Source organism: Neolamprologus multifasciatus, chromosome 12 (genome assembly GCF_963576455.1).
Source record: "Neolamprologus multifasciatus chromosome 12, fNeoMul1.2, whole genome shotgun sequence".
NCBI lineage: Eukaryota > Metazoa > Chordata > Actinopteri > Cichliformes > Cichlidae > Neolamprologus > Neolamprologus multifasciatus.
Genome location: NC_140450.1, coordinates 15,127,486 through 15,153,536, shown reverse-complemented (window position 1 = coordinate 15,153,536; position 26,051 = coordinate 15,127,486). Strand labels below are relative to the sequence as shown.

At 40.4% G+C, this 26,051-nt stretch overlaps 1 protein-coding gene across 3 annotated transcripts in view; it reads left to right on the top strand.

The window, feature by feature from the left end:
- Positions 1-26,051, top strand: part of grid2 (glutamate receptor, ionotropic, delta 2) — a 532,677-nt gene that overhangs the window by 490,116 nt on the left and 16,510 nt on the right. For all 3 annotated transcript variants that reach the window (XR_014877276.1, XM_085180825.1, XM_085180826.1), the window contains exon 14: positions 3,650-3,816. Coding sequence is in view for 2 of the 3 variants with exons in the window: in XM_085180825.1 (XP_085036951.1) it covers positions 3,650-3,816 (167 nt within the window). In the remaining variant the exon portion in view is untranslated. The remainder of the gene's footprint in view (positions 1-3,649; positions 3,817-26,051) is intronic.

Genomic DNA, 26,051 nt, shown 5'->3' with positions numbered 1-26,051 from the left:
TGCCTTCAAGCATCTCTTTAGCTGTGCTGGACTACTGTTCACTGCAAAGTGAGCAAGGATGAACTCTACTAACTTTGAAAATCAACTGCTCCTCAAAATTAACAGGAAGTTCAGAGAGTAACACTCTAGGATGGATACAAAGGAACTTTAATCTAGAGGTACAGTAGGGCAGGGCCAAGTTTAAAAAATTAAAAAACATTTTTAAAGCAGCTGCAGTTCAGTTCAGTACTTGTTCTCTTATTTGACAGTTTAGAACACATTCTCATGTGAAAGAATGATATGGTTTTGTATTGAAAACACTGTGATACCTGACAGTTTGGTTGATTGGTTTGGTGACCATTATCCATTTTCATGTATAGACTTGCAGTTTAACTGCCACCTCACTTTAATTTGTAAAGTTTTTCTTTTCACTAAAAAAGAACTACTTTAAGATTTATATCCCACTGTCTTTTTTTGCACTACTCAGAAGCGGCTGTCCTCCTGCTGACAGAAAAGTAACTATGTAACTTTTACTCTGAGTACATTTTTAGACAGGTAATTTTACTTGTACCATTTCAGCAAAGTAATAGTACTTTTACTTGATTAAAATATTTTAGTACTCTTTCCACCTCTGGTAACCATTACCTATTAATATCTTGGTTCTTCTCTGACTATGTCTCGATAAAGTAAAGATTGGAAATATTTAATTTGAAATAATGACATGAATATACATAATCTGTATATGCGTTCCTACTATTGTATACCTGTTTTTAAAATCGTGTTATATTACTAGTGCAACTGTGGATGGACATTACAGTGAGAAAAATATGTAAATACGTAATGGTAAAAAAAAAAAGTTACATTGAAAGCTATGGGTTTAATAGATGGAAAAGCATTACATTTTTCATTTCAAAACATAAACTCACCCTCATGTTCCTCACAGTTATTTGGTCCGCTGACAAGCATCCCCTATCTCCTTTACTGTGAATTGCAAGTGAAGGATGTGAGAGAAAATGTTACTTCTACCATTCAGTAAAAATTAACATTATTATGTATTTACTGTGGTAACCACGCCATTGTTATTAGGTTATGTCCAAACAGTTTTGATGCAACAGCTTTAATGCAACCGCCAAATTGTTAAGGAGAAGCTTCTTCAGCCGTGCACATGGAAAATCATTGCAATCGCTCAAGCCGCTGCCTTACATTTACCAGCAGTGACATTACCTTTTCTATTGCGATAAATGCTGAAGTTGAAGACATTTTAGTCTCGTCCCTTTTTCCGTACCACAGTTCTGTTTCATTCTTTGCACACCTGAGGGTCATGAACTACAAGCGTCAGACACAAGCAGTGGTACTGCTCATAAACTGGATAAGAAATACCATGAAAGAGAAAGTCAGAACAAAGTGCTAATACATTTCAGATACACTACGTAAAAAGAGGTAAGCTGGCCTTCAGCACATCACTCTATGGTACCATTCTAAGTGAGATTTTGTCGTCAGTAATTAACCAGGTTATGAGCCTTCATTAAGCTTTGCACGTAGAGTGGCTGTTCTGGTGCATAAAATAAAGTGCTCCCTATTCACACATACTGTACATTGTTTATGAAACAGCTGTAGCTGGAGGCAAAAGCATTTCCCTTCACAGGCTACAGCATCCTCTTCATTACCGGGACAATGCCTTTTTTATGTGATTACGCTGTAATGTAGTGGAATTGATGTAACCTTTAAGAAGACATATTGAACCGGTGTTTGTATTAACTGATCCTGTGAGATCAACAACCTCATGACTAAAAGACACAATAAGACACAGAAAAATCACCGCGCTCAGTCATAACCAAGTGACATTTTTATTATGAAAGCACTACTGAAGAGTTTTTCATTATTACTCAACGTGCAATTCATTAAAAACTGGAACAACAGGAAACATTTCTGTCACTAAAAATTGAAGCTGATGCTCTAAACCTCTGCTCCCCCATATTTTCTTTTGTAGCTAGTCATTTAGGCCACAGGCTAATATTTTATGTCAGTGCAGTTTTTTTTTAAGAATTTGCATTGCTCTCTGCTGCCTTTAAACTCACTCATTTTTATACAATTACATTCATATTTTTTGTGTTCCTGTGTAAAGCCAACTCTATTTTTGTTTCCCCAATATGGCATATTACTCAAAGCAAACACATGAATTCCACTCTGTCTTAATTTCATCCACACATAGAGGCTTTTACATCCATCCTATTTGTTTGCTTGCATTCTCTCCCTTGCAGGGCACCATTTACAATTCAATACACAAGCTAAAACATTAAATGTTAGGAAAATTACAAATGGTGTCATCGGGGTATATTACTGCCACTTTTTTGACTCATTGTTGGGGTTTTTACACAAGGGGCAATGACAGTGTTAATCAGATTAGCAGAGCTTTGGTTGACTTGACATCAGAGGTCACTGCACATATATTGTGCTTAATAATTGATTTGAGCTCTTTTCACCCAAATGTAGGGGGAAAGTGCCCTTAATGCTCAATTTTAAGCTGTTGAAACAGATTTTTTTTTTTTGCTAAATTTACGTAGCACAAAGCCCATAATCTTTTCAATTCAAAAGCAATAATGAAAAGCCATTAAATTATTCTTCAAAGTAATAAAGTGTTCTCTTCTCTTTTAAGGTTGTAAAGAGCTGAATTTGCTATTCTGATGCCCTGCGGTGAATTATTGAACACACACACGTACACACATGTACACACTGCAGAGAGCTACAGGCTGTGAAATTACCCAATCACAAGGTCTTGTCAGTTCTCAGACATTAGTCATCTCACATAGGCCAAGTGAGGTGATACATACACACTCACACACACACACACACACACACAAAGACAGAGGGTTTTGAAAAATTTATAAATCTCCATTAAAGTTAATGACACACCAAGTCCAAAATAATGTATTAGAGGAGAAGTGTGTGTCAGTGTGCCTGTTGTCACCCGAGGCTATTTAAGTGAATTGTCAGGAGGTGTTAGGATGTGAATGTCCCAATCTGGTTGTTTATTCTCCGTTTTTCATTTTCTTGCAAAAATATCCCGTAGATTTACAGAATATTAACTAGAAGCTATGTTAACAACAGGCACCTTGGCTTTTACTGTGAAACAAGCTGTGATTCTCACCTCGAGTCCATTTCCAATTCTTCTCACGCACAAGCTGCTATCTCACTCATACCCGCAGTTTGACCATGCACATACACAACAAGGACACGAAAATGAAAAACAGATCCAACACACACCTATGCAGGGTTCAATGAAGATGAGCCAAAACACTACATGAATCTACAGTCAAGGGGGAATGCCGAACAGTAAAATTGCTGTGCTATGAAGTTTGCCGTCCTGCAACGCACAAATAGTGTAATCTTGGCTCGACACAACATTTTTGGACTAAAACTGCTGACTGTAGTTATGAAATTTCAGCGCTGGGGTGAATTGGTCCCCTTAGAGCACGTTAGGCAGAAAAGGTCTAAGACGATTCAGCCCATAAATATCTTTAAATAGTTCAATTTTCAACCTGTGAGCCATTCTTGGATCTCTTAGAAAACCATCTCAATAACTCAAGTGCTGAATGCTCTGGGATGTGTTCTGCGTGACCTCCGATGCACCTTTCTGAGCATTGTTAACCACCTTGTAAATGTCTTTCAGGTGAAGTATGGCCGGTTTGGTTTTGTGTGGGATGCAGCAGTGCTGGAGTACGTTGCTAATAATGATGAGGATTGCTCCTTCTACACTGTCAGCAACAACGCACCAGACCGTGGATACGGTATCGCCATGCAGCACGGCAGCCCCTACAGGGACATTTTCTCCCAGAGGTAAGAGCCTTATAACAGTAAACAGCAGCCAGCTGCATCGTTAACTGCATTTTATTTGTTAGTTTACAAAGAAAGTACATATTTTACTTGCTGGATCTGTTCTTTTTCATACCATTCATCTCAGTTAGATTGTCTTCTATTTTAGGTATAGAAAAATCCTCCTGTTTTGGAAATGAGTAGCATTCAAAATATATTTATATGTATCTTCCTAGTTATGGAGAAGTCCAGTAAGTTGGGGTTTTTTTCATTGCTACTCCAGATTAATTTCTGTAAAAAATGGCTGCTACCATAAAATTTGCCCTTGTACAGTGGCCAAAGAACCTTAAGACATCAATCTAGACAACAACAAGGTAGCAGATAAAAATTGCCAACTTCTGTCTTCCAGAATTAAGAGTGCAATGGCCTTTTTCCCATCTTCTGTGCAGTTATGTGAGGCCTAACGTGAGGTTAACCAAGTGTGACTACCTTGCCTCCCAAATAGGTCAGCAAAGGTGTAGTGCAGATGTAGCCAAGCTGTTTCTGGTTGTGTATCTTGTTACTGTAGCACAAAGCTGAGACTCTGTTGGTTCTCACTGCTGAGTACAGTAACTGAATTTGTTCATTTTTTTCATTATACATCTAGTTTCTTACAGTGACCAGGAATCTTGGTAGTGTCTTGAAATGCAACACACAGTCATGCATCTACACGCTGAGAGGCCTGATTTGTTTTTTGCATTAATCTTTATTGCTGTGCAGTGATGTCACATGAGGTGAAGTGTCTGTGAAAGCCATGAGCGTATTGGTTGCATCTTAATCCTGTGGGCTTATGAGTTTTTTGGTCTATTTGTGGATTTGGATTTGTGTGTGCTGTAAGTGAGTGGAACATCTTGTGTGTGTGGGCCTAAGTTTGCAAGCTTTACAGAGTTTGAATGGGTAGGCCTGTCTGTCTGCTCCATATCTGGTGAGGCGTTACGCTTCTGAATATTGCCTATCATGACTTCTATTAAAATAAACAAGGAATTAATTGACAGGCTATGGAGGCAGTGTCACACTCTTGGGAAGTCAGTTTTAAACCGTTAACTCACACTGGTCCCCATGCTTCAAACGAAAAACCAGAGAGAAATCGTCAGGAGAAAAAAAATTACAGAGGCATAATTATTTTGTTTTTCTTTGCAGTGAGTTTTAGATTTTACGTTGCGCTATTCTCTAATATACAGACTGACAAAGCACAAAGTCTGGGTTTAACAGGAATCATATGAGCAGTCAATGTCTTGACACCATGGAAAGAAAGGTTTCATTATGTTCAGTCATTGCTGAGGGCCAGGTAAGAACAAATTTGGAGGCTTGACACATCTTTTGGTTGGATTTGTGTTGACTGACTTGTGTTCATTTGTTCAATTGCTTATTAACACAATTATCTAATCAGCCAACCAGATGGCAGCAACTTGTTGCATTTAGGCATGCAGTCATGGTTAAGATGGCCTGCTGAAGTTCAAACTAAGCATCAGAATGAAGAAGAAAGGTGATTTAAGTGTTCGTTGTTGGATCCAGAGGGGCTGAATATTTCATAAACTGTTGATCTGCTGCATTTTTTTCACACAACCATCTCTAGAGAATGGTCTAGAAAATTTACAGTGAGCAGCAGTTCTCTGGGCAAAAATGCCCTATTGTTTCCAAAGGTCATAGGAGACCGACTGGCTTGCTAGGAACGCTAAAGTAACTCCAATGATTGCTTCTTACAACCAAGCTATGCAGAAGAGCATCTTTGAATTGACCCGACAACCCGTCAGATCTTGAAGGAGCAGGTTCCATAAATTTTGATAACAGAATATTGGAAAAACATAGCCTGGTCTAATGGGTCTTGATTGCTGTTGCAACTTTTTTGGGGTTAGTAGGGTCTGAATTTGGAATAAACCACATGAATGCATGTGGGGGATATTGGCTTGGCATGTCACAAAACTCAGATGATCTCAAATTTGTGCTTGAACATGGCAGTGAGTTCACTGTACTCAAAAGGCCTCCACAGTCACTAGATCTCAATCCAATAGAGCACCTTTGGGATGTGTTGGAACAGGAGACTCACATTCTGCAGGTGTAGCTGAAAATTCTGCTGCACCTGTGTGATGCTCTCATGTCAGTATGACCCAAAATCTCTGGGGAATGTCCAGCACATTGAATGTTGAATATATGCCATGAAGAATTAAGGCAGCTCTGAAGGCAAAAGGAGGTCCAACTCAGGACTAGCAAGATATACCTTAAAAGGTGCCCAGTGAGTGTATTTTCCCCACTTCAATAAATAATAATAAACTCTAGATTACATATTTTGTTCGTAGTTAAGTCTAGCCTAGTCTTGCTTATGTAAATGTGTAGCAGGAGGGGATTTTTTTTGGTCAGTAGCACAAACTGATGAGGTTGTTTATCAAGCAGTCAATAACATTCTCTGTAGGCAGCAGCAGTGCAGAGTGGAGTGATGGAATCTATCCAAAATACTGAGGGGAAATGTTGTGGAACTAGTATACAAGCTTGAGTGTTTATTAAGCGTACCAAATGGCACATGCTGCGTTGTCTACAGAAATTAGATGGGCATGATTTTGTTCATATCAGTGCATCGCTATACTGGTATGAATCTCGTCTACTAAAAGGGATTTCAAAGGCAGTAACACAGTGTATGGGTAGACAACGCTCAAGCTGGCCAAAAACAACTAGAGCCAGTGGGAGGAATTATATAACCAGCCAACATCTGTTAAGCCTGCAAAACCTTCTCTGATTCAAGTACAAGCGCATGTGTCTGAGACCACTGTGTCATGTTCCCCTCTCTTTTTGCATCTTTTTTAAGATTTCATTTCTTGACATGACATGACAGAACAAATATAATAGCTATAGCTGCAAGCTTTTCTGCCTTTGTGTTAGAAAAACACATTTTGTATTAGGATCTCTGTGAAGCTTTTTGATTCTATCCCTATGTAAGTTGCTTTTCGTGGCTTTGGCTAATTCTGCCTAAAGCCAGTTCTCATGTCTTCCTGGTAGGCTGTTCTTGCTTTCAAATCGGTCGTAATGAAATACTTAGAAACATGTCTCAGAAGGATCAGTTTTAAAGCACTCCACCTATGTACACTCTAGATTCATTTTCATATATTATCCCCATAACCTGATACTGGTTTGAAAGCAAAACATGCGTTAAATAGGCATCAGTGCATCAGTGTGTAGTAACTTTTACTAGTGAGAGTTTCATGTTAATGCACTGTCCTATGTTAGAAAGTCCTAAAAAAATACTACTAATACAAACACCATTAAGATAAGCAAAATGATTAAAATATAGCAATGATGAATAAAGACGTCATTGATTGGCTGCTCTAACTGGGGAGAGCTTTAACCACTTCTGAGGAGTATTTACTTTACTTTGTATTTACTGTGTGTATCAGTGTGTGTCTTCTGCATACTTGAGGAGTGTTTGCTATCTGCATGCCCCTGGAGATAATATGAGAGATGAAAAAGAATTTATTTGCTTCGACACTTTGAGGAGAAAGAGAAAAACGCAGACTGCTACAGCTTCATCAGTTTAAACCATTTAGTTTGTAATGAGAAAACCATCAGCAGAGTTCAAGTGCAGCACCAGCGCATGCCTGCTTCTGTTTGTGCGACTGTGTGGATCTAAAAGTTTTTGGCGGCACAGTAGAACAAATAGAGTGCAAATGTGTACATGCTTGAGTATGTGTGATGCTCTGTGATTGCTGGAGACAGCCTGCAGATTTACCAGTCAAATAAAAAACAGTGCCGTAAAGGAGTAGTCCTCTAATTTAAACCGACAGCTTTTGACAAGTTGCTTTGAAGTGCTGAAGGGCCAAGAACTTAAAAAAAAACCCTTCTCCCTGGCAAATATTATTTTTGTCTCTGTTTGTCTGAAGGCAGTGATGTGAAAATTTAATCCATAGCTGATGGACATCTTGAGGGTGTTGGTACCCAGATAGATAGATAGACAGATAGATAGATACCTGGGAAATGTTAGGAGGAACACTTCAGAGAAAATCAACTACACGGCCAATATTATATCAAATTCATTCAATGTCTTTCATTATTATCTTTCTCAATTTAAGCACATTTGAGGTGAGCAAGGAGAGCCACATCTACCGTATGAGTTTGGCTTTGGTCACAAAGATACATTTATATAGTTGTTTTATTACCTGTCTGCAGGCAACTGTTCATCAGTGGCCTGAGGGCTAATCATTAACTGCTTCAAAAATAGAGCCATGGTGGGCTGTATATCTGTGGGGACCTTGGCAGTGCATGTTGTATGGTACATTTGAGGGGAGAAGTGACGTATACACCTGCAACAAATCACTGCTACAAACAGATAAATCACACCTCAGAGGCCGTGGCTTGGATTGCTGTGGTGAGCACCCGAGCCTGGCTTCACTCTGGAGAAATTACATTATCTTCTTAGACTGTGTCATGTAATTTCTTGGCATGGTTTATATGAAAGCAGGGATTAGAACTTTTGGGAGGTCCTGAGTTGGCCGTTTATTATTTTATTATTTTATAATTTTATATATATTTATTTTTATCTTGAAAGGAATCATGTGTTTCTCCACAAAATAACTTGGCAAAAGTAGGAAACCTACCGTGAGGGCTTGGTTAGGGTTCAGTATTGTGTTATCAAATGTAGGTTTGTTTGGAGTAGCTTGCCATGATGCCACTTTATTCAGAAGTGATTATTATTACTCTTATTTAATTATTTATTTACTTTTGGTATCTTAACACCATGGCTAAAGTCTTTATTCAGCCTTTAATCTAGCAATGGGTGCATATATTCTTTGTTGCTGTTAATTCCATTTCCAGATGAAAAATCAAAGTCAGCAATAGTAAGTGTTTTGTTGAGGAGTGGAAGTGGTCTTTGACTAAAAGTTATTTTAAATGATGTTAAAGCGCATCGAGTCCCAGTAAATACAAGGTAAACTCTATATGGCACATAAACAGTTCGTTGTGATGCTTTCAGCATTCTGGCAAGCTTTTATATCCCCAGCTCTCATGACAATAAAATTGTCAGCAATAGTTAAAAAACTCTTGATGAACTGACTTCTGAAAGTTTGGTTATTGCAAACCTTGAAGGGATATTTAATGAATTGTATAGTGTTTTTTTTCTTTGGGAATGTATATGATAGTGATAAAGTAAATTACACCAGTGAAGGGCACATATAAACGTTTTTTAAAGCTGCCTTTGCTCATGTAAATCTTACATTTTAGTCCCAGCACAGGGGTTGTAAACAGAACCTGCAGAATAGAGATGAAGGTATATTGCCTTGTCCTGTTCTGTCAGAGGTGTCTCATGCATTTAAAAAGAAAAATCTACTATATCTACTGGTGAAAGGCGTTTTTACTATCTAGTGGCTAACACGGATGAAATACTGAAATACATTTAATGAAAGTCTATGTAATTGTCCTTTCACCTGACCAATAAAAATTCAAATATAACCTGAACATTGAAAATAAAAAGGAGGTCAGGTCTAATTGAGGAGGTTTGCCTGTGCTTGTGAGTCACACTTACACAATTGTATAAAACTCGCAATGAGAAGGAACACACAATTATACTGACTGAACAATTAGCATGGAAAATCGAACCCGTAAGTCAAATCAGTGACAGAAAAGTAATAGTAGTTTCATAGTCATTTAATAATCGGCAGTGTGTCATACTGTATCAGCAATGTGACTCAAGCTTTACAAGTGACCATTTCTGCTTTCTTTGGCTTTCACTCATTATGAATTTTTTAACTTTGAGACAAAACAGGGTGAGCTCATGCTCTAGGATTTGTTAAATAAGCAAAACATTTATCTTTTTATTAATTAAATAAGCATCAAATGACTATAATGGAAAATTACTGATCTGTATTTTTTGGGGTTGGGTTGCTCATTTTAGTATTATACAGTTCAATTCTACATGCTACACTTTCAAAAACATGTTTTTCCAATAGCTCTCTTGTGCCCTTACAGCCCCTACATGCACTGAGTGGTGAGTTGTATTCTGAATTTCCTGCAGCAATCAACAAATAATTAGATGATGAAGTATCAGTTTTCTCCCAGACTAGCCTCATCCCCCATTTGGAAACTTTGGACCCAGCTGCTTTGCTTGCCTTTGTGATTTCTCCATCAGACTGCCCCTGCAGGTGAAGATGTCTGCAGTTGATGATAATGGCTGATGATAATCTCGTACAGGAGGCAGAGGAGGTATTCTTTGACATCCTACTGTAGAGTCGGATCCAAATAACAGGCCAGAGTTCCTCTTTAAGATGATATATGCGTCGCTCGTCCCACTGTCCTGCCACAAGTTGTTCATAACAGTGAAGCAGAACAGTGGTTTTCCAAAGGACGTTGGTTTTCTACTGTTATTTTTGGAAAAGCGTAACCTAGCTTAGGTGCTACATCCCAGGGAAGCCTTTTCAGAAATTTAAGCCGGATGCTGCTCAAGATGTTGCAGGGCAAACAACGTGGCGAGGTTATCCTCGCCTTGTCTGCCATAGCAATTTAGCCCATCGCTCTTTCCCTAGAGATAGCCACGGACATCAGGAAGCACGGCTTCAGCCTCTTTGCAATAATGACAAAGTGGACGATGAGCATCAACAGCATACTGCATTGCTTTTGTGTTTTAGCTTTCTCCAGCGATCAGATGGAGGATGCTGGATGGCCCCTTATCCCCCGAGTGAGGCGTTTAGACCACTCTTTGACAGAGCCATGGCTCGTTTACACTAAACAATCAAGGAACCAAAACGATAGAAGACCTTCACCGTCTCAACGTCAAAATTGCAGAGATGCTCACCTCAAGAGGAAGTTTGCTCCAACCATTACTAACCCTGGGTCTCCATGTTTCAGTACACTTGGTCCCGCAGCCCACCCACAATTGTTTCTTCCATTGCACACAGGTGGCACTACTGTGTAGGGAAGGGATCAGATGCTGGTTTATCAGGACCACCATGAGAAAGATGCAGTTCTGACAGACTTACTTGTGCAACATTGTTGAATTCTGGGCTTCCCCTTAAAACCAAAGCGCTCTTCTTTTCACCAAACTGAGCATTTAACTACATAAGAACTAAACCACCTTGACAACAAAGTTGTCCCCAGTGAAACTGAAAGTGCTAAACTCTCTAATATCACTTGTTGCACCCCACAAAGTGGTGCATGTGCTACCTGTTGTACGTCTGCTGGATTTGGTGCCTGAAAGTGTTGTGGTTGTCCCCTTGGGAGTCCTCCACATCAGGTAAATTCAAGACAATTTAGCAGCCTGCACCTCAACAAAATACAGTACCAAAAATCCATATTTAATGTTCCTCTCCCACTGCAGCCACTTTGTCATACATAAAAATCCCACGTTCTCTCTGCAGGGGAGCTCCTTTGGGACAACTGTGTCAGACATACCAGAATGCAAAGATGCATTTCTCTCCACCTAGAGATGAATATACCAATCTTAAGTCGCTGGTGGGAAGTGAAGAAACCTTTGTCTCCTCGCATAATTTTCACTGAACTGCACTTACCTCTCCATTCATTCTGGTGGCACCAGAACAAACAAGCATAGTATAGCTGTTAGTGGGGGAGCTGTGGCAGTTGTCTTGTCACAAAGACATATGAAAGACATATGGTAACCCAATGGACAGGAGTTTTGATAGAGATTCCTGTTTAAGCTGGGGTTCCTATCTGGACTCTGTGAAGGGATCTCAGAGGTCATTCGTGGTGGCTTACTGTTAGCATGGACGAGTGAGTAGGTAATGAGTCAGCATCTCATTTGAGGCGCCACGGGCTCCTCTTTTCAAAGTTTACAAAAAACCTTGCATAGTTAGCATGCCTCATCTCCCTTTTGAAACCTGCTGCATACATAATGTACGACTTGAAGCACACTATTTTCCTCGGCTGAACTTCATTAAATACTCTTGCATAATTCTGACTCTGCAGAGTTCATTCTGCAGGAGTTGACCTGGTCACACAATATTTCCTTCACAGGCCTTTCCCTGTTTAATAGAACCCAATATCCAAGGAGCAAGATCTTCTACTACAGCCTTCTACTAAAGCCTGTCATGCAGGAAAATGGTGCACTTTCCAGCAGTGGTGCATGGACAGAAGCTCAGACCTCATGTTGTGTCCTCTATCCCCTGTGGTGACCCATCTCCACATGCTTAAGAGCATAAACAGGTTTTTCATTATATTTTGCACATGGCTAACATCACACAGATCCAACTGTTTATCCAACACAAAGTACACTCATGAGGTATGTCTCGCTGACTGTGTGAAGCTATCAGACAAGCCTACAGCAGCAGGAACAGAGCCTCCATAGGGCGTCTGTGCTCACTTTGCGAGCACCTTATCTCCTTCACATCCCTCCTCAGTGGGATGGAGTTGTCGAACAGCTGCACAGCGGCATCTTGGGTCTCTCACATTCCCATTCATCTGTTTCCATCTGCACAATATATGTTAGTTTTCCCTGACTAACTCATTTTTATGCATACTTGACAGCTCGTAATATGTTGTCAAACCTCACCCTTTTTATTTACGTGCCAAGAGGTGTTCCTCTAATCCCATCATGGATTAGTGAACTGCGCAGTGTGTAATGCCCCACTCTCCCCTGCTGTTGCAGGTGTGTTGTGGCAAAGGAGTCTAATTTTCACTCTTTTTCTTTCCACACATGGACTGACATAGTAAATTATCATGGAAAAAAACCCCAACCTTATTCCAATACCTTATTGTAGCGTATTGTTTTGTGTGTGTGTGTTATCCACTAGGAAACACTGGTGTCGTGGTGGGATGTTGACCACATGCCTTATCCTAATAACGACAGCTCTTAGAGGAATTAGCATGTGCATAATACTTACTTACAGCAAGCCCAGATTCTGTGATGACAGACCAACTCATTAGGCTGTAAGCTGTGTTTGTTCCCCCTGTGTCAGAAAGAAAACGCTGACTTACAGAACACAAGGACATGAAAGAAAGTCTTGAAGGTTGGACAGGCACAGAGGGATAAACACAATAGCGCCAACTTTTAGCAGCTTATGCTTATGCACACAGAATCTGTGGTTACAGTGTGTAACCAACTGTACTGTATTACTCTGTATTAAAAGAATAATCTAAGTCCTGTGGGTCAAGTCCTCTTACAACGAAAACTTTCACCTAGATTCTTAGTGAGAAAATTGTATTTTAGCTTTACTTGCTGGTTTGATTTTTGGGGCCCCGTTAAGTATTGACGTTTTTTTCTGAGTCTCTTTTTCATGCTCTCTCCCTCATCTTTCTCTTTCTTATTGATTAGTTCATTTCAAAAGCAATTTCAATTGCAAACAGCACAAGTTTCAAATGCACCAGCAGCTGTCATGCATTCACTCGATGAATACCCTCCAAATAGTGTATAATCAGTTTTTAAAGTTCAGATTTTAAACAGCAGAAATTATTTTATTTTGAGAACTGTGCCTTTGATCTTTTTGGTGTCTTTGTAGTAGCATAATACCTTGAGCGACAAGCGTGATTAGGCTTGATCAAGGCTTCTGCCAAAGAAACCAAAAGCTACATGCTGGTTATTTGATTCACTGTATCGCTCTTTCTGTTGTACTCACTAAGCTCCAGTAAAGCTGGAGGCTCTAAGGCCCTTAGTTTTCACTGCATGGAAATCACCCCCGAAAAAGTCTTTTCTAAAGAAACTCTTGTTTGTCTTTGAAATTTATGTGTTTGTATGTGTTTATGACACATTGCGATTTAATGTCAGGCGTCAGTCTAAGTTGTCTAAGCTCTCTCAGTCTGTAACTGTCACTCTTTGTCATTTCTCAGTCAAACTCAGCCCATGCATTCATTTAATCTTTGCAAATCACTCATCAATTAACGATGAAGGTCTTTTTTCTTACCCTTTTTCTTTCTCGATATGTTAATGACAGTTAATGGCTGTTTTACTTCTGTGCGTTGTTTATCATAGTTCAGCTCGATAATCTGTTTCACTTCATGAACACAACTGTGGCTTAATAATGGTCCTTAATTGAAAATTTTGTTGACAGTGTGTATGAATGTGTATTGAACCCTGAGGGTGCTAATTGGTATAATTAAGCTTAGCAAACTTTACTTGAGGGACCAGAGACCCAAGGGTGAATAACCTCCCTCACTCCAGTCCTCGGGATTCATTGTAGAAGAATTGTGTTGACATGGGGCCTTATATTGTGATTATAAGGCCAAAACAGAAGCAAAATGCTTCATATAAACCACTCAGTCAAATAAAATGAAGATGGAAATTTGAAATGTTTCAATGGAGTAGTTCCACTGAATAATTATATTGTGTAAACAACTGACCCTGCTTGCTTTCAGGCTGCTCCCTGTACGTGCCCTCCAACCTGCGTTCCTTCCTCCATAAATGTGGACATATTGTTCTCCAAATGATAAAGCACGTGCCACTGAGATAGAGTAGCTGTTGAAGAAGATAAATGCATAAAGTATTGATCCCTTTTGTGCAACGTCACATTGATCGGACTAAGTGTGAGCAGCTGATGCGAAAGCTTCGATCGTAATGAAAAAACGTTTCCTTGCAACTGAAACCACTGTTAACTGCCGGAGCAATCGGAGCAGCTTGATGATTATCACTGGTGGCTCGCAGTAGGATAGTCTCGTACTTTAACATCATCCTGTTTCTTTCCCTCCTGAGTTCCCATGTTATGGCATGTTTCTTGCCTATAGGACCCCATGTTCTGTGTGTTTTCCCAGCCTCTCAAAGATGACACACAGTGATCTTAAACGTGAGGCAGAGCAGCGTGCCATCTCTGCTGCTAGAATGAGGCAGTTAAAATGCTTGATCTATGCCTAGCAAGGTCACTGGTGAGACTTCTGGGTTTATTCTTTTTATAGTTGACATGAAGAATCTAGCTCTGAAGCAAATCTATGCACCAACAGTGCTGAACTAATATTTCTTCTATCTGAGATGACTAGTACTCTGTGGCTGAATAAAAAGATTACCTAGAAGTTGCAGTGTTGATGTGTGCTGGTGGGTCAGTCTCAGCTTGTGTGATGCAAGTGTGCAGTCAGGTGCAGGTGCACTTCTTTGATTGGTTTACGCCGCCGAGTCTCTCTGGCGCTCTGTCTTAGCCCTGCTCACAAAAGTGATGAAGAGATTTTTACAACTCAACAAAGTGAATGTGACACATTTTTTTTTACCTCCTTGTGATATATTCTGACAAGTTTGGCTTGTTTTTCTAAGGCAGGTCACAGAGAAACACGATGTGATGCAGCAAGAGTGATCCGATGTTTTATTGATTCCCCTACACACCTTGCACACACAGGTCAAAATAAACAGCTTCAGCAGGCCTTTACCTGTGGTGATTCAGCATTTAAGAATACTTGGGTGGGTTGTTTGCTGCATCTTTGAGCTAAGCTCTCAAGTTGAAGGCTAACATCCCTAATCAGTGTCTGAATCTCACCTACCCGAAGTAACTGAAATATAGACAGTTAAGGTTTCATCTTAATGGAGTCTGCATGTTCTCACTGTGCCTGCATGGGTTTCTAACCATGTCCAAACACATGAATGTTGGGTTAATTCTGAATTGTCTGTAGGTGTAAATACAAGCATGAGTGGTTGGCTGACCCAGTGATGGACCTGTCCAGGGTGAATCCCTAATTTGGATGGATAGCCTTAAGTTTTGTTTGGTTAAATTCAGTCGCCCAAACTCTTTAGGTTTATAAAAATATCAGGATTTTGGTTAAAATACACAAAGTATGAAGTGACAGGTAGAAAGCTATGTACTAATTCATGTCTGCAAGAGGTAGCATATCTATATATAGATATATAAAGCAGAATACTTACTGTTTATCTGTGATCAGAATGGATGACAATGCACCTTCTGCCCTACTAGTAGGTCCACAAGGGCGCCTATGGGAATAATTAAAACTGAGATCGAACATCTAATGGGCTGATGGCAATTCGAGCTAGTGTTGTGATTTAGTGCACGCCTTTCACATCTTTTCTAAGACAAGCCGAAACATTTAAGGCAACATTTCTTACCCCGCGCTCATCAAAACTGCAGAGAAAACTACTTTTCGTCTTTATTATATGGACATTATTCTCAATTGTGTATTCTTATGGGTCTAACACAAGTGCGGCGGCTGGGGGCCCGCTGATGCTGCCAGCTTTGTGTTAAGCTAGTAAGTGAGCTGTCAAACCAATGTTGTTCTCATTTAAGGAGCTGACAGTCAGCAGTCGTCTGTGAGCCACAAACTCATTTTAGAATAACACCTCTGTCTCTCATCTCCCTCCACTACCCCTTCTCCGCTCATTTCATTCCACACTCTTCCTCTGTTCACTCATCATTGTCTTTTCTCCTCTCTTTACCCTTCTTGGCTACCTTCTTACTATTCTGTCTCCTCTACTTTCATACCTGTGCTCCCCCTTTACCTCCATTGTATGATTCTGTTGTCAGTCATCCATTCAGCCAGAACACACTGCCAGGGTTTTTGCATCCCTCTCATTTTCTCTCTTGGACTCACTCGGGTTTCTTCCCCCCTATCTTCAAAAAAACATTTTTCCACCTCTCACTTCACTACGACTTCTACCTTTCATTGTCTCCAACTTAAAATTGTGTTTGCTACAGAGGTGACAGGAGATGAATGTTCACAGAACTACTGCAGACCTGTTTCACCACTCCACAGATGTTAGTGTGCTCCAAAATGATGCACTCTGCCTTTACCCCTCTTACAGAAACAGTTAAGTCTATGTAGCAAGCTCTGAAATTCACTGAAGTGTTTCACATTATTCTTGATCATCTAACTCTCACTGCTCTGCATTTTAACTGGCAACAGCTGCAGTAAAATCTGCTACTAGGAATGTAAAGCTTTGGCCACCGCCTGCATTTATAGGCTCCTTATGGATGGGCCTGGGGAAGACTGCAGAATCAACACAATATATGAAGTTATAGCGCATTTAAAGGGCAGTAAGTGAGATTTTTATCATCCCATTGCAGAAAATAGCCCTAATATATCTAGGCGGGGTTGAAAGCCAAGTTGATCAATACCAGTGACTCAACCATCAGTTTGCCAGGTGCTGAGATAACAGGCTTTTCAAAACTCACTTTGTAGCCTGTAGTCTCTGTTTGGAACAGCCTCGCCATCCATTTGAGTTCAAAAGACAGTCCCCATACCCCAACAGTGGTGTAGCAGCACAGTGTGACATCTCTGAACAGTCCATTTTCACCTCACTAGGGATCTAATTTCTAACATTAGGGGCAGCCTATTAAACCAGTTACAAATAGACAATGCTGTCAGATTAACTTGTAAAAGCTCTCTTTTCAGGTAATTTAACTTTAAATGTGATATATTTTGGACATATATTTTGATTGAATCAAGCACAAGAAAATTACTTTTAGGTCCATTAAAGTTAATATGCAGGTTTTTTTTTTAGTTTTTTATGACAGTTATTTAGCCTAACTCGCGCTATTTCAACCTGGAAAAACATCTTCAAATCTGTCCAAATGAGTTACACGAACGGAAATGTCAGGCCAAATTAAATAGCCTAGGGCTCTATGGACGGCAAACACTTGAGAGAATTTTGGAATATCATGAGCCAAAATCCCCAGGCCTGAATGAAGTCTCAAAACTCTAAAATAGAGATTAAATTATAGTCTTGTAGTAGTAAAAGACAGCCTCTTTACACTGTACCATGTTTGGTGACCTTCTGAAAATGGAAAACGTTTCCTTTAACAGACACAGCTTAGTCACGGTGCAGGTACCTTCGGGTGGGGAAGGGAGATTAAATGTGTAAAACAGTGTTTGTGCATATGGTGGCTTGTTTGTACTAAAGGTCTGCGCCTGACTATAACCCTCGTTTAGGGTCGGTTTTGCATCTGAAAGGTGGGGACGGGTATTTTTTATGTCTAGCTTTATTGCGTATGTTTTCCCTTTCAGAAGAGTGAAAGTGTAAACGTTTGGAAGGGGAATATTTAAATAAATCACAGAAACATGTAATTTACTGTAAATTGTGCTGCGCAAATGCCAGAAAAAAATCATGTCACATTTTGCATCTGAAATAGTTTTGATAGTTACAGGTAGGAGTTTTCTTTTATTTGGAATGAGAGGGGGAAATGTTGTCAGTGTATAATTGGCATGGCTGGATGGTTCAGAGCTTAGAGCACAGTGCCAAAACTTTGGCTCTGCCCTGTAACTCTTCACTGAGTTGTCACCCTGGATGTTTGGAGCCCAGTCCTGAAAAGTAGTCCTGGTATTTTGATGGGACAGATGTTTAACTGAGCTCAACATGTAACGTCGGAGTGGGGGAGAATCCCATTACTCTTTATTTTGCAGGCAGTCGCACAGAGAGACCTTCATGTTTTGTTTTTATTTATTTTTTTCTGTTTAATTCTCTCTTTTACTTGTTACATGTTGTAATAGTTTATAATATATAACACAGCCCTCCTCTGAATGAATCCTGTGCTCCACATGAGTCTCAGTCTTCAGCAACACATACAGTCCTTTGCTATTTCTAACACAGGTGCTTGCCCTTATATTAAAAAAAAGCATATTGATTCTCCTTCAGCTGCCTCTCACCGAACTGAACTGCCACACTGTTATCAGAGAACAGCCCGTATATAAAACCTTTTACACCGTGTTAGTTTTGTTTGCATCTTAATACACCCCTCGTCCAGCCTGCTTGTTCATGACCCGCTAATTTGCAGGTATGAAGCTGGTCAGTTTCCACTCCCATCAGAGGTATTTTTGCCTTTGCAGCGTGACGCTAAAATCTGGGTCTGCACATCTACACCTGAGAAGACAGTCATTAATAAAATGCATCCTCAAACTGTAACCGTTATATTACCCACCAAACTTGTAATCAGAATAAAAAGTTCAGATTTATCCTCACAAAGACAGAATCACAAAACTGCCCAGGAGTGTTTCTTAGTAACAAAAAGAAGATTTGTAAATGCCTGTGCCCTTCGTGGCTGTCTTTCTCTCCTTCTTTTTAAGTGTGTGCCCACATTAAATGTGTTGCTGAACGTTTTTCTTCTGGTACTGTTCCACACTCTAGCTCTCTTCTTGTGTGTGATCTCGTTATATTTCTGCCTTGATTGTGTGTTGTCGTTTGCCAGAATTCTCAGGCTTTTCTCAACTTAAACATTTTTCTTTTCGCCCCCCTTTTCTTTATTCTTGTCTTCTGCCCCTTGGTCCTTTATCCAAATCACTATGGTGTTCTTTCTTTTTTTTCAGTTTGAGTCAACTAATAATGTGTGATCATCCCAGCATCAAGGCTGCTGCCATAGAGTTGCCATGGCAACACCTAGTCCACACACAGTAATGGCCACTGCAGAGAGAACAGGGAGCCAGCGACAGAGCGCGCACATACTTGTACCCACACACACACACACACACACATAGAATCAAACAGTTGCCCCCATCACATGGAGCAAACCCTTGCTCATTTGCTTTAACAACCAGTGGGAGTGTTAAAGCCATTATAGATCTCCCCAGTCAAAGTCAACGATCTTAAAGCAAGGTGATAACTCATTACACACACGGTGTTAATGCGCACTTACAGCACACCAGCTGTTTCGCAGATACACTCAGAGACGCCCCATAAACACATACCATGTGTATACACTGTTACTAGGAAAGAAAATATATGTGTATATATCTACACATCCAGAACATATGGCGTACAATATATGCCATATATTTTACCTGACAGTGAAGCATTTAATCAGATGCTAACATGTAGTTGACATTAATATAGAAGCCCTACCATTATATACGGCTAGACCTGACACTAATAACTGTACTCTATGTCCTCAGATTTAAATGATGTATAGTAGATGCTATTCTGGGTGATTAAAGTGATCTATTTCCTGATACCTCTGGCTGCAGTGTGGTGAGCGATGAACCCCTGGGAGGGAAAAATGCAACAGACCTTGGAGGAAAGGGCGGGGGGGGGGGGGGGGGGGGATGAAAACATATACGCACTGGTATATTATGCTAAAAGAAATGAGGGGGCAACTGAGCTTTATTATGATCTCCCATCAGACTCAGTGTGATACAGCAGGTATTTCATGAGGATGTGCATGCTGTGACACACACAGTTTAATACTTTAATTAACTGCTCACAGATCCCTTTAGTTTATCATTGTTTCAAAGCAACTTTGTGAATAGGGCACACTTCCAACTGAGTTAATGTATATTTTGCTCACACCGGCAAATTCCTTTTTATTTATCTGTTTATTTATTTTTAAGGAAGATATGTTTCTTTGGTGAGACGGTTAAATTAGAGCGTGAAACAGATGGTGTACTGCGAGAGCCCTTTGACTCAACCCATGTTTTTGTCAGGCAGTCACAGTGGCCTTTCATATTCCCGGTCAGGAACGGGATGGAGATGAATGAAGAACAGTGGTAACTGCTTCTGTTTGCTTAAAAATGAACATCGCCATGCCCACTTTCTCACACATAAGTATGCCTTGCTTTGCGTCTAAATGTGACCACAGCAGTTTGGAGCTGTGTGGTGAAAAGTAAGCATACGAGTTATTAAGTATCTGTGAGTTCGTCATTCCAAACTCACAGATTCTGAAGGCGCTGACACATCATCAGAACAAGAGCTATATTGACAATATTCAATTTACAAATTAAAATGTTAGTTTACCGTCAGCATTTAAAGGGTCCTGGAGTTTGACGAGTAAAGATATATGAGTCGCATAACTCAGACAAGGCTGGATAACAAAAAAAAAAAAAAAAGGCAGCAAGCATCGCAAAATATTATCAGCTTGGTCGTAAATTCTTACCTTTTTCTTCAAGTATTCTGCGATTCAGCGACTGTGCGTATGTGCCTGTGTGCATTTGTCCAGGATAATTAACCTCAATGAGATAAATGTAAGCTAAATGTAAATGTGGCCAATATGTGTGTGTGTGTGTGTGTGCATGTTCTTGCGAGTGAATGTCAGTGTTAGGGTTTGATTCAAGGGCCTATCGGGGAAGCAGCCTTTGCATAACTCTGATAGGCCAATTAGTGCAGAATGATAGATGATGAGCTCCGCGGAAGACAGGGTCGTAATAAAGGGACGGGAGAAAGCACTCTGTCCTGAATCTTAACTCTGTTCTGCCTCTGTCCTCCTTCAGAGACTCAGAGATACACGTGGTGTAGCCCTAATATTCCTTTACTCCTGGCGTGCTCTTAAGTTATTATTTATTGTTTTGTTTGGCATCCTTCTCGAGGGAAAAGAGGTTGTAATTTGGTGAGTCATTGTATTGATATCTGAAAATCACATTTAACTCAGCTGAGAGGCATTTGACGGAGCTTGTATTTAAGCTCACCTGAGTTTTCGTGTTTGTTTTAATACCGAGGTGACGTCAGTCACTGTTCAATGTCCTTTTTCTCTGATAACAGAGTTATTAATTTCCCTCAAAGGTCAACAACAAAAACACCTTTTGTAACATTTACTGTCATAATCACTGTGTTTACAAGTGTTAAAGTAGATGAAACATGGCAGCGCCGCTGCTTATTGCGACTCGCATCACATGACATTTTTGACACATAAGAACAGTCAGCTCATGAGCAGAGATAAGAAGCAGCAACTCTAAAGAGAAAGCGTGCCGCTCCTCTCAACAGACATGAAACAATATGAACTCAGACAAGAAATCTTTAGAAGATGGCTGATTTTCAAGCGAGAAATGATGAAATATTTTGACAAAACACGGCCTGCCTTCTTTGATAGGTGGGATCTCTCTTATTCCATCTCATTAGCCTGGTGTGTAATCCGTCTTTCTCTGAAGCCGTCTGTCAGCGCGCGTGCTTGTTTGTGCGCCTCTGTGTGTGTAAAGCATCTGTTGTCGGAGTGGCAGATAAAAAGGGTCAGTACAGTATGAAAGGCGCAACATTTCTCTTGGGAAAAATGCTTTGTTTTAACTTTTATAAGCTGCGATGCTTTCAACGGCTGAGAACAAAATGGTAAAGATGTTGTTTAAATTTTGAAAACAGAACAACTGCTTGGCATTGAACCTCAAGAGTGTTAATGTGCTTGTCTTTAAAGGAGAGACGTTTGACACTTTTAAAATATTCATTAAAAGGAGATTGAGGAAGTGGATGAATATAAATATCTTCACCGGGTGTCACTTTAAACTCTTATCTCAGTATTATTGTCTATATTATGAAATTGCCCAGGACTGCTAGGACACATTTGATTTTTTTTTTTTTTTTTTTTTTTTTTTGGTAGCACCAGATTTACCCCCCCCCCCCCCCCCCCCCCGAGTAGGATTACAGTGTGGGATTAATGTGAAAAAGAAACTTTTCACATGACCCCCTGCAGTCCTGTGAAAAAACTAAGTACACCCCATGATTCAATAGCTTGTTCAAACACCTCTAGAAGCAATAACTTGAAATTTTTTGTGTGACTTTATCAGTTTCTCACATTGCCGTGGAGGAATTCTGGCCCACTCATCTTTATAACACTGCCGGTATTCATTTATGCACAGCTCTCTTAAGGTCCTGCCACAGCATTTCAATAGAGTTGTGGTCTGGACCTTGGCGCTTTCTTTTTCAGCCATTCTGTTGTAGATCTGCTGCTGTGCTTGAGATTGCTCTCCTGTTGCTTTAGACAGATGGCCTCACATTTGACCTGAGAATCCTTTGGTGCTGCAGGAACCTGTGCTGCAGAACTCAGTGACTAAAAGGTGTCCAGGTCCTGTGGCTGCAAAACAAGCTCACATTATCACCACTGTGTTCCTGAAGTCTTGTGGTTTCTTCAGATGCAACATTGCAAGTTATTTCTTTTTAGAGGAAATAGGCTTTTTCCTGGTTTCCCTTACATGCCATACTTATTCAGACTTTTTCTAATTGTACTGTCATGAACTTTACCATTTAACATGCTAACTGAGACCTACAGAGTTGCTTTTGTGTTTCTTACGATTTCTCTGCATTTCACAGGATGACCTTGGGATGAATTTGCTAGGAAGGTTGAGGCATTGTGTTAACACACCTGAATGCTCCAGACAAGCAAACCTCCAAAACTTCTGCTTTTACAGAGGTGGTCACACTTCCTGATGTCCAGTTACAGTGGGGCAAAAAAGTATTTAGTCAGCCACCGATTGTGCAAGTTCCCCCACTTAAAATGATGACAGAGGTCAGTAATTTGCACCAGAGGTACACTTCAACTGTGAGAGACAGAATGTGAAAAAAAAATCCATGAATTCACATGGTAGGATTTGTAAAGAATTTATTCGTAAATCAGGGTGGAAAATAAGTATTTGGTCACCTCAAACAAGGAAAATCCCTGGCTCTCACAGACCTGTAACGTCTTCTGTAAGAAGCTTTTCTGTCCCCCACTCGTTACCTGTATGAATGGCACCTGTTTGACCTCATCATCTGTATAAAAGACACCTGTCCACAGCCTCAACCAGTCAGACTCCAAACTCCGCCATGGCCAAGACCAAAGAGCTTTCGAAGGACACCAGGAAAAGAATTGTAGACCTGCACCAGACTGGGAAGAGTGAATCTACAATAGGCAAGCAGCTTGGTGTGAAAAAATCAACTGTGGGAGCAATCATCAGAAAATGGAAGACATACAAGACCACTGATAATCTCCCTCGATCTGGGGTTCCACGCAAGATCTCATCCCGTGGGGTCAAAATGATCATGAGAACGGTGAGCAAAGATCCCAGAACCACACGGGGGGACCTGGTGAATGACCTGCAGAGAGCTGGGACCAAAGTAACAAAGGTCACCATCAGTAACACACTACAACGGCAGGGAATCAAATCCCGCAGTGCCAGACATGTTCCGCTGCTGAAGCCAGTGCATGTCCAGGCCGTCTGAAGTTTGCCAGAGAGCACATGGATGATACAGCAGAGGATTGGGAGAATGTCATGTGGTCAGATGAAACCAAAGTAGAACTTTTTGGTATAAACTCAACTCGTCGTGTTTGGAGGAAGAAGAATACTGAGTTGCATCCCAAGAACACCATACCTACTGTGAAGCATGGGGGTGGAAACATCATGCTATGGGGCTGTTTTTCTGCCAAGGGGACAGGACGACTGATCCGTGTTAAGGACAGAATGAGTGGGGCCAAGTATCGTGAGATTTTGAGCCAAAACCTCCTTCCATCAGTGAGAACTTTAAAGATGAAACGAGGCTGGGTCTTCCAACATGACAATGATTCAAAACACACCGCCCGGGCAACAAAGGAGTGGCTCCGTAAGAAGCATTTGAAAGTCCTGGAGTGGCATAGCCAGTCTCCAGACCTCAACCCCATAGAAAATCTGTGGCGGGAGTTGAAAGTCCGTGTTGCTCGGCAACAGCCCCAAAACATCACTGCTCTTGAGAAGATCTGCATGGAGGAATGGGCCAAAATACCAGCTACTGTGTGTGCAAACCTGGTAAAGACCTATAGTAAATGTTTGACCTCTGTTATTGCCAACAAAGGTTATGTTACAAAGTATTGAGTTGTATTTTTGTTATTGACCAAATACTTATTTTCCACCCTGATTTACGAATAAATTCTTTACAAATCCTACCATGTGAATTCATGGATTTTTTTTTCACATTCTGTCTCTCACAGTTGAAGTGTACCTCTGGTGCAAATTACTGACCTCTGTCATCATTTTAAGTGGGGGAACTTGCACAATCGGTGGCTGACTAAATACTTTTTTGCCCCACTGTAATTAAGTTTGTTTCATTATCAGCACCTGGCTGCTATCTGTCCTCTTAATTGCTATAGAAGCAGTAAGGGTGTAGGACTGCATTGAGTCCTGTGAAAGCTTTCTTTTTTCACATGACTGTATGTCCTTCCCACAATCAATAAAACTTTAAAAGCAATGGGCGTAATATGAGTGACAGCATACCGCTGTCAGATTTTCTAAAAATATGATGTAGGTCTTGACACTTTTATAAGGTTCTCATTCATAAAACAATGTTTAACTGCCCAAATGGTTTTGCCTCAGATAATCTGTCCATTAAATAAAAAATATCACAGTGAAAGAGTCCTGACTCGTTGTGGCATTGAGGGATAACTGTCAAGTTCCAGCGCACACAAAAAGCTTTTTGCAGTAAAACTCTCATCTTCATGGAACAAAAGTGAATCCATATCTGAAACCACAACAACAAATATTTATGAGTGATATGTTGTTGAATAACTGGCTGACTTATTATACCTATAGCTACAGTTAAAAGTGCACAATATCACTCCATTTGTCATTAAATATACATCAATATATAACCCCTATAATCCCTTTTGTGGTTGCATCCAGAAGGGCATCCAGTGTAAAATATGACAGACATGTAGAGCTACCTGCTGTGACGACCCAAGGGAGAATCCAGAAGTAGCCTCCTCTTATTCTTTTTCTCTGTCTTCTCCTATATGACTCCAACTACATCTAGCCTAAACATACCCAACCTGGTAAGTACAAAATACAAGTTTTAAATTTGAAGCAGAAATGTTACTTTCACTCACTTTTTTTTTTCCAAAAGAAAATTAATTGCGCACTGCATTGATAACTAGTTGCTGCTCAACTGGACAAATCCAGGCCTGATTACTACCAGCCCTCTTCATTAGTTAATTAGACAATTTTCAGAAGCATGGTGTATGCTAAATTGTCCCACCTGTAGCACACTCTGCCAGATAAACAAAAAACAAATAAAAATCCAGCAGACACAGGGAAGAAGATATCTTCTGGAATGCTTTCAAAAATATGTCTGAGACTTTTGGACTCCAATGGTGCACAGTGTGAGAGATTATTCAAAAGCTGAGAAAACTTGGAGCAATAGTTAGCCTTCTGAGAAGTGGCCAACCTTCCTCCAAAAGCGCCGCGGTGCCTCATCCAGGAAGTCTAAAAAGATACAGGGAAAACATCCAAGCAAGCACAGGCCTCTCTCACCTCAGTAAATCTCAGTGTTCATGTTTCCACTATCCAACAGACACTGGGCAAAATGACAGAGTGGTGAATTGAACACCACTTCAATCCCAGAATAAAATTAAGGCTTGTCTGATATGTTTTGGGAGAATTTTCTGAGGTGAAGTACTTAGAAGACAGGAGCCCCTGTTACATGTGCTGTACACCACAGACTACACAGAATTTTATACAAATAAAAAGCGCATTATACTTACAGACATACACAGAGGTAGGAGTAACTGCTTCAGGGCCAGGGCAACTCTCCATAATTGAGGGAAACATGAATTTGGCTCTCTGGCAGAAAATCCTCAAGGATAACATCAGATCATCAGTGGGCGAGTTAAAGCTCAAGCGCAAATCAGTTATGCAGCAAGACAATGATCACAAGCATGAGAGCAAGTCCACCT